We start from the raw sequence: 8,953 nt of genomic DNA, 5'->3' as shown, positions 1-8,953 counted from the left end.
CTTGAGCACACTGAAGTCTGAGATTTCCAAGTTCCCAGTTGTCTTGAGCACACTGAAGTCTGAGATTTCCCTGTTCCCAGTTGTCTTGAGCACACTGAAGTCTGAGATTTCCCAGTTCCCAGTTGTCTTGAGCACACTGAAGTCTGAGATTTCCCAGTTCCCAGTTGTCTTGAGCACACTGAAGTCTGAGATTTCCCAGTTCCCAGTTGTCTTGAGCACACTGAAATCTGAGATTTCCCAGTTCCTAGTTGTTTTAAATGCAGCAAATGGTCAGAGAAACATTACATGACTTCACTGGAAACCTCAGGCAGAGTGGTAGGGGTTCTTTACCCTACACAGAGTGGTAGGGGTTCTTTACCCTACACAGAGTGGTAGGGGTTCTTTACCCTACACAGAGTGGTAGGGGTTCTTTACCCTACACAGAGTGGTAGGGGTTCTTTACCCTACACAGAGTGGTAGGGGTTCTTTACCCTACACAGAGTGGTAGGGGTTCTTTACCCTACACAGAGTGGTAGGGGTTCTTTACCCTACACAGAGTGGTAGGGGTTCTTTACCCTACACAGAGTGGTAGGGGTTCTTTACCCTACACAGAGTGGTAGGGGTTCTTTACCCTACACAGAGTAACTGGAACACCTGAAAACAACCGTAAAACTAAATATTTTACTCCACACACAATACAACCTCCTCCCATGTAAATTCTACATTTTATTTCTGTATTTATTTGGTCATTATTTAACAGTACTGTAAAATGCTTGCCTTTGTTATTTTTTTCCATCTGCAATTAACTGTCCACAGCAACAACAAACAATTTACATCTCTAAGAGTTAATCCATTTATTCATCATCATGATCCACCAGCTAGTACCAACAGTAGAACGGAACAGTCTTTCTTTTTTATTCTACTACTACTACAACGTTGTTACATTCTTACTGAGACGTTATAAGACAGGCGGACGGTTAGTTTTGTCAATCCGATCTGTTCCCGCGACAGGGATTCCACACCCAGACAGTGTATGGTGTGTGAGTTCAGTTCCAATGGGACAATGAGTATTGGACAGGTATTCTTAGCTTTAGATGGCTAACAAAATTATTAATGAAATGCGAGAGAGAATATTAAAAAACAGAAAACCAAAAAAGTCCAGTTTTTCTTGAAAAAAAACAACATAAGACAGACCACTAAAGAAATGCAAGTACATTTTTTTAACAACACTACACACATTTATAAAGACCACCGTCAATTAGAATAGATTTTTTTGTGTGTGAAAAAAAACATAACTCCAAACCCATACAAAGTGTATTTTTTGCTAACTGTACAGTATTTTGTTATTTAATGATTATCTAGACAACTCCCTAGCAAGCATTAGTCCTGTCAATTACCCTATTTACAGCATATTATTTATAAATATATTTATATCACACTGGCTGTAATTATGACAAGATATATTCATGAGCGTCATTAGTGCAAGGCATGAGGAAGACAGACCTGGAGAAAGGGGTGGGGGGGTGTTTTTAACTGTGTGTGTAACAGGTCCAGAGTTTAAAAATAACACAAAAAAGTGTATGTTGTAGCTTGTGGTTAGGTGTGTGTGTTATATTACAGTAATTAGATCTAGCAGGGTTGAGAAAGAAATAAACCTGTGTGTATACACGGTGTGTGTGTGTCATGTGTGTTTGTTGTCTTTGAGGATATTTGTATCACCAGACAGCCCAGTCCCCCTGTGTACACACACTGACAGTGTCTAAAGCACTTCCTATAGAACAGGGGATGAAGTGACCGATCTCAGTGTCCGTGACAAAGAGTGACGTCCCAAATGGCACCAGAGTCCTGGTCAATAGTGCACTACATAGGAAATAGGGTGCCATTTGGACAGGGCCGGGCCCTAGTGTCAGACAGGGCCCTAGTGTCAGCGGATTCCTAATGACACCTACAGAGGTCACCTCACCATGCTCCCCTTTCTCTCCAGGTGGAAAACAGCTGCCTTCCAACCAGCACCTTGTTTATATCTGGACAGGCATTAGGCCTCAACCATTACCTAATCTCATCCATTACATGTTGAGACATAAAGGACAGCTGACATCATAGCCCATATAGATCAGGATCATCCCCTCCCTCAGACAGAAACCATCAGGACAGGATAGGGAGGGGTCTGGAGGCTTGGAATTGGGTGGGTGGGGGGTTACTAGTGAACAAGCCTCAGAGGCCCCGATGTCATACTGTGGTGGTAACTATAGAAGTCACAGAGTATTTACTGTGAACCATTGCACGATGCCACTAGAACAGCTACGCCCAATCCCAAACCCACCCCTACCTAGCCCCTTCAATAATTGTGTAGATCTGAACGGACTGAATAGGTCTATTAAGAGCATTACGGTGATAATGCTCCTAATACACCCTCTGATAAGCTAGGTGGAATATTCCCCACATTGTTTACAACCTCAAATCCTCTCAGACCTACATGAAGTACATAAGGGTTTAGGGCAGGGGTGTTAAACATATGGCCCGTGGCTAGGAGGGGGTCCAATCCAGCCCGCGGGTGGTTTGAGTGAAAATAAAAAATAAAATATAGATATTTTTGAAACTATATAGAAATGATAATGGACCTACATGCATACAGTTTCTTGACTGTCCAGCTGGATAATAATCCCTAGACAATGAAAAAGCATCAAAATTCCAAATACGATGGCGGCAAGGAAATAAAACCAATTTTCAGTGCGGCCGTTTGGACCTTGTTGAAGACCAAATGCGGCCACCGGGGAAAAATGAGTTAGACACCCCTGGTTCAGGAGTTAGTTAAGGTTTGATTTGGGACTGAACGCTAGAAGCAGGCAAGGCCCTGGGATGGGGCCAAGAGAGAAGGGAACAACACTACACTAGTGGTACTAAAAGGTTTAGTTGAGAAAGCATATGAATATGTTACACAAGAGAAAGAAGAGGCCAGACAAACAGAGGGACCAACAGAGAAAGAAACTAGCAGGGATCCAAGTCCCTGCTAAACAGTTTTTTCTTTAGCTTCCTTATGATTTAGCCCTAACAAACCTTTGGAGCCTCTCTTCCCCTCTCATCTCTCCCTCTGTTTTTTCTGTCAGCGTTTTTGGAGACACTCCTCTTTTCACTCTAAGATGTTTTGTGTGCCGCTGAATAAAGTTAAAATATATATTTTTTTCATCATCATGTTAGGCCTTGTAGTGACACATGCATCCATAATTCCGATGAATAACTGTGAAAAACAAAACAAAAATCGAACAAAAACAAAAAAAGGACATGAGAGATTGCGTATTAGAAACAGTCTATCTATCCCAGGAGAGGAGACCAAATCACAGGAGCCCCGCCCTTTAGTCCTGCTGCTAGCCAATAGTCTGGAGGAATGGGGTAGGGAAGGCAGCACTAATTTAAGGGGGAAAAAAAGAGGAAGGTGGGAGGAGTCTCAATTAGTAACAGCAGAACCAGTGGGGGAGGGGTGGGGCGTAGTTAAGAAATATAGACGAGGGTGTTGCTTTGCATCAGTTACTGCAGAGAGGAGAAGGGAAGGAGGGTTCAGATATCAACTTTTTTCGTTGCTGCAGATCAGAGAGTTTTTTGTGGGGGGGGGGGGGGGGGGGTCACATTAGTTTACTGCAGCGAAAGTCGGGCATCGGTCGTATTAGTCACTGCAGTAGGTGGGCATCGCATTAGTTACTGCAGCAGGGGGCCTTGGTTGGCTGGGCGGCTTCAGTTAGGTCGACGCCCCTGTTCCGCCCACTGTTAGCTCCAGCGGCTGCAGGCTCGCTCTTGGGCAATCTTTTCGCTAGAGCACGGAGGAAAAACAAAACAAAAACTTCACAAAATGCCATCTACTGATGAAGATCGCTAGATCAAAACATCCTGCTAGTTCACATTTTCTTGTTACTTGTCTAAGTATGTATTAGAGCATTTGCTTGTGCAGGGCCCTATTCAATTATAGATCAGTAAAGTGATGCGGATCAAGGAGTGAGAGGTACCTACCAATAGCCATGAATATCTCGTTCACATTCATAGAGGTCTTGGCCGACGTCTCCATGAAGAGCAAGCTGTTGTCGTCTGCATAAGACCGGGCATCCTGGGAAAACAACCATGTCAGAGACAGTCACTGTCTGTCAAACTCAGACACACACAGGTGTGTTCTAAAGTGGCACGAGACAGGTAAGGGTGTTTGGAAGGCTCACCTGGAAGTCGACGGCTCTCTTGCTGGCGAGGTCAGCCTTGTTGCCTGACAGAGCGATGACAATGTTGGGGCTGGCTTGTCTCTGCAGCTCCTTCACCCAGTTCTTGGCCCGGGCAAATGACTCCTGGAGACAAGAAACATGGTACTCACAACTTCCAAAGGTATTTGAATAATCCAGCGTGAAGGGATCACAAGTGTGACCACCTATGCAAACATGTGAGATCAATTATCATTTTGACGAACGAAGGTGGCATTGGTTACGTAATCTATCGAGGTCCTGATCATGAGTGGGGAGTGTATTGATGACATCATGACACCACTTGCCTCATTTGTGATGTCGTAGACCACGATGGCGGCCTGCGCCCCTCTGTAGTACATGGGCGCCAGGCTGTGGTAGCGCTCCTGTCCCGCCGTATCCCAGATCTCAAACTTCACCGTCGTGTCGTCTAGACACACCGTCTGGGTCAGGAAGGCCGCTGGGGAGGAGAGCAGAGAGACATGTCAAATACATAGTTGACCTGAACTGTAAAAAAACAGGCTTAAGTGCATCATTGAGTGCAGTCGTAAGTCACCTCCTATGGTGCTCTCCTGGAACTCGTGGAACTGGCCCTTGACAAAGCGGAGCACCAGGCTGGACTTGCCCACCGCCGACTCCCCCAGCAGCACTAACTTGAACTGGCAGATCTTGTTCCCAGCATTAGACCCGTTGGGTCTCGTAGCGCCTCCCCTGTTGGCCATGGCCTGGTCAGATCCCCCGGTCAGTGTCTGTCCCACACGTCTGACTGCACTTTTAGGGCTTCAGCTGGAGGAGTCGATAGAGGAAAAACAATGAATCACGTGTCTCTGATGATATTTTTAACTAGGGCTATGTCAGATGTGTTAGAGATAAGGGTGTTTCGAAGTAGAGATAAAGATGTTTTCATAAAGTCGTTTTGACACGTAGTTTAACCCTGGCCTAGATCTACATCCTCTATGATTGAGTCAGGGGTGGACATGCTTCTCGAAAGAGAAAAGGAAGAAACCTTGAAATCGGAGTCCAGACGTGCCTCACAACGAGATTAACTTAGTAATGAACTACATAATTGACTGGAAATTATTCCCCTCCTTCCTCAAGGAAGTAAACAATGGATAGATTTTCCTGTCTCCACTGAAGACGAGAGAAAAACATGTAGAAAAATAAACATGGTTGGGGCAGCAAGTAGCCTAGTGGTTAAGAGCGTTGGGCCAGTAACGGTAAGGTCAGCAAGGTGGAAAGATCTGCTGTTCTCCCCTTGAGCAAAGCTGTTAACCCCCAACAACAACTGCTCCCTGTGAGCCGATGACGTGGACATTGATTAAAGCAGCACCTCTCTGATTCAGAGGGGTTGGGTTAAATGCGTAAAACACATTTCGGTTGATTACATTCAGTTGTGCAACTGACTAGGTATCCCCACCTTTCCTTGCCACACAGCCAGTCAAACCTAGCTAGCTGCCCCGTCCGAGTGGTATATCAGAGAGATGGATCTGATCTGACAGAGCTTTTTTCCCTGTTCAAATGTAACTGACAGAGGTTGTGTGCCTTACATGTAAATCTTTCAAGTTGGCAGTAGTAAAAAGATAGAATGATATGGCTCTGATGTGTTTCCAGTCAAAACCATTCACGCCCTGTGGGTACACAAAGTAACATTCTCAGTCTAGGTGCTGAAATTTAGCCCCTCAAGTGACAAAACACACACATCATTTGTCATAAGAGGAAAACACTACTCAGCAAGGTGACATATTTACAATCGCATACAGGCTGAAGGGCAAGGCGTTGCAGTGATGTTTTAAGAATGCATTCCAATGTAAATAAGTTTGCCAATGCCTAACTAACTAATAGCGACAAGCTAAAAGGTAAACATGCACAATAGGCTGACAGCAACGGGCTGTACTGGCTGTTGCCTTCAAAGTGGGAACTCAACTAGCACTGTTATGAATCAATGCTAGAATGGATAGTTCAAATTTCCAAACTAGCTAGTTACTAGTATAGCGAACGTGAGCTATTCTTCGCTTTATTTTCGTAGCTATCGATAGCGAGAACATTGAGAGGACGACATTCCCAAATAGAAGCTAACGCTTACCCAACTAACGTTAGATATCTTGCTAATTTAGCTAGATAGATTATTAGCTTGGTTGTTTATATAGCTACATCAGCATCCGAATTAATAACGTATGCTATAACGTTACATACTAGCTACCTGATTGTTGACCGTCTTGCTAAACAGTTAGCTAGCTAACGTTAACTGGCTGGCAAACTAGCAAAACATGTCAGTATGCGATGATGGAGCTGGCTGGCTAGCTTTTTCAAGAAGATAGTTAGCTAGCAAGCAGAAGGGTATGACGAGCCCATATCCGCCACGATCAACAACCAATATATATTATTATGAACACTGTTTAAGTCGGAACTTTGAACTGACAAACCCGTTGTTACCTAACGTTAGAGTCCTTCCCAATTCGGGGCCGAGGCCTATTTTTGCGTTTCTCATCAGACATGTAATGTTAGCATAGCAAGTTAGCTAGCCAGCTGACAACTAACGAGCTGAAATCCACAACTTGTAACACCATTTCGCGTACTATACCTGAAACCTAGGCGTTGTTTATGAACACAGACTACCCCCAAAATAGTCTATACACTAATTAAAGGGCGCAGTGCGGATACGCATTGTTAAACATACAATTAATTTCAACAACCCAGATCACGTCTCCACCTTTTTCTTTCTTCTTGCAACTTCCCATTTAGAACCAAAACACAAACATCCCTTCCGCCCCTTCTACACGTCACACAGCAAGTTTGCTCTTGCAGAGAATGTGACCAAAGATAGTTATAACAAACCCAAGATACTTTATCTATGTCGTTTACAGTGGGAGCAAATGAAGCATAGTGGGCAGAACAAGCTCCACCTCGGGCAAAGCCAACCAAGAGCTAGCGAGATCCTATTGGCGCGTTGTAGCATGCATGTGCATATTTCCGCTAGGGAACGCCTCCTCTGTGAAGTGCGCGTGTGCAGAAACTCAATTCGAACTTGCATTCTTTCTGAACAACATACACTTTAAAAATGAGGGGTTCAACAAGGGTTCTTCTAAAATCCTCAAAACAATTTATATTGTTTTGTGATGATACCATCTATCTTTTCATATTTGCGAAAATCTTTCTAAAACAGAAAATAGACAATTCAATGCATATCAATCAACAAAAAAGGTAATAATATATAGGCTCTAACAATATGTTGAAGGCTAGCTGTATTGGGTGCAGATGACTGACCTGCTCACTTGTGTCTGTGTCTGCAGGTATACAGACAAGGAGGCATACAAAGTTTGCAAACGACACTACAGTGGTAGGTTTGATTACCAACAACGACGAGATGTCCTACAGGGAGGAGGTGAGGGCCCTCGGAGTGTGGTGTCAGGAAAATAACCTCTCACTCAATGTCAACAAAACAAAGGAGATGATCGTAGACTTCAGGAAACAGCAGAGGGAGCACCCCCCTATCCACATCGACGGGACAGTAGTGGAGAGGGTAGTAAGTTTTAAGTTCCTCTGCGTACACATCACGGACAAACTGAATTGGTCCACCCACACAGACAGCATGGTGAAGAAGGCGCAGTAGCGCCTCTTCAACCTCAGGAGGCTGAAGAAATTTGGCTTGTCACCAAAGCACTCACAAACTTTTACAGATGCAATCGAGCGCATCCTGTCGGGCTGTATCCATGCCTGGTATGGCAACTGCTCCGCCCACAACCGTAAGGCTCTCCAGAGGGTAGTGAGGTCTGCACCTCGCATCACCGGGGGCAAACTGCCTGCCCTCCTGGACACCTACACCACCCGATGTCACAGGAAGGCCATAAAGATCAAGGACAACAACCACCCGAGCCACTGCCTGTTCACCCGCTATCATCCAGAAGGCGAGGTCAGTACAGGTGCATCAAAGCAGGGACTGAGAGACTGAAAAACAGCTTCTATCTCAATGCCATCAGACTGTTAAACTGTATATACTGTACTCTATACCATCTACTGCATCTTGCCATCTTTATGTAGTACATGTATACTAGCCACTTAAAACTATGCCACTTTTATGTTTACATACCCTATATTACTCATCTCATACAGTGGGGAGAACAAGTATTTGATACACTGCAGATTTTGCAGGTTTTCCTACTTACAAAGCATGTAGAGGTCTGTAAATGTTATCTAAAACATAATCTAAAACAAAAATCCAGAAAATCACATTGTATGATTTTTAAGTAATTAATTTGCATTTTATTGCATGACATAAGTATTTGATCACCTACCAACCAGTAAGAATTCCGGCTCTCACAGTTTTTCTTTAAGAAGCCCTCCTGCTCTCCACTCATTACCTGTATTAACTGCATCTGTTTGAACTCGTTACCTGTATGAAAGACACCTGTCCACACACTCAATCAAACAGACTCCAACCTCTCCACAATGGCCAAGACCAGACAGCTGTGTAAGGACATCAGGGATAAAATTGTAGACCTGCACAAGGCTGGGATGGGCTACAGGACAATAGGCAAGCAGCTTGGTAAGAAGGCAACAACTGCTGGCGCAATTATTAGAAAATGGAAGAAGTTCAAGATGACGGTCAATCACCCTCGGTCTGGGGCTCCATGCAAGATCTCACCTCGTGGGGCATCAAAGATCATGAGGAAGGTGAGGGATCAGCCCAGAACTACACGGCAGGACCTGGTCAATGACCTGAAGAGAGCTGGGACCACAGTCTCAAAGAAAACCATTAG

General features: G+C 44.4%; 1 protein-coding gene across 5 annotated transcripts; it reads right to left on the bottom strand.

Moving 5' to 3' along the window:
- Positions 1-692: 692 nt before the first annotated feature.
- Positions 693-7,121, bottom strand: LOC139373749 (ras-related protein Rab-5A). 5 transcript variants are annotated; one of them, XM_071114682.1, is made up of 6 exons: positions 6,907-7,121; positions 4,753-4,982; positions 4,505-4,656; positions 4,182-4,304; positions 3,982-4,075; positions 693-3,784 (listed from the first exon to the last, which is right to left on the bottom strand). In XM_071114682.1, exons 2-6 carry the CDS (start codon positions 4,916-4,918, stop codon positions 3,669-3,671), a joined length of 651 nt encoding a protein of 216 aa, XP_070970783.1. In that variant the 5' UTR covers positions 4,919-4,982; positions 6,907-7,121; the 3' UTR covers positions 693-3,668. The 5 variants fall into 5 exon arrangements, with proteins under 5 accessions (XP_070970783.1, XP_070970782.1, XP_070970784.1 ...); XM_071114681.1 differs by having other exon boundaries at positions 6,874-7,106; XM_071114683.1 differs by having other exon boundaries at positions 6,778-7,051.
- Between the last annotated feature and the right edge of the window lie 1,832 nt (positions 7,122-8,953).

The sequence above is a fragment of the Oncorhynchus clarkii genome, chromosome 18 (assembly GCF_045791955.1).
Source record: "Oncorhynchus clarkii lewisi isolate Uvic-CL-2024 chromosome 18, UVic_Ocla_1.0, whole genome shotgun sequence".
In the NCBI taxonomy this organism is placed as follows: Eukaryota; Metazoa; Chordata; class Actinopteri; order Salmoniformes; family Salmonidae; genus Oncorhynchus; species Oncorhynchus clarkii.
The sequence above is the reverse complement of the archived record's forward strand: the minus strand, read 5'-3'. Positions and strand labels throughout refer to the sequence as shown.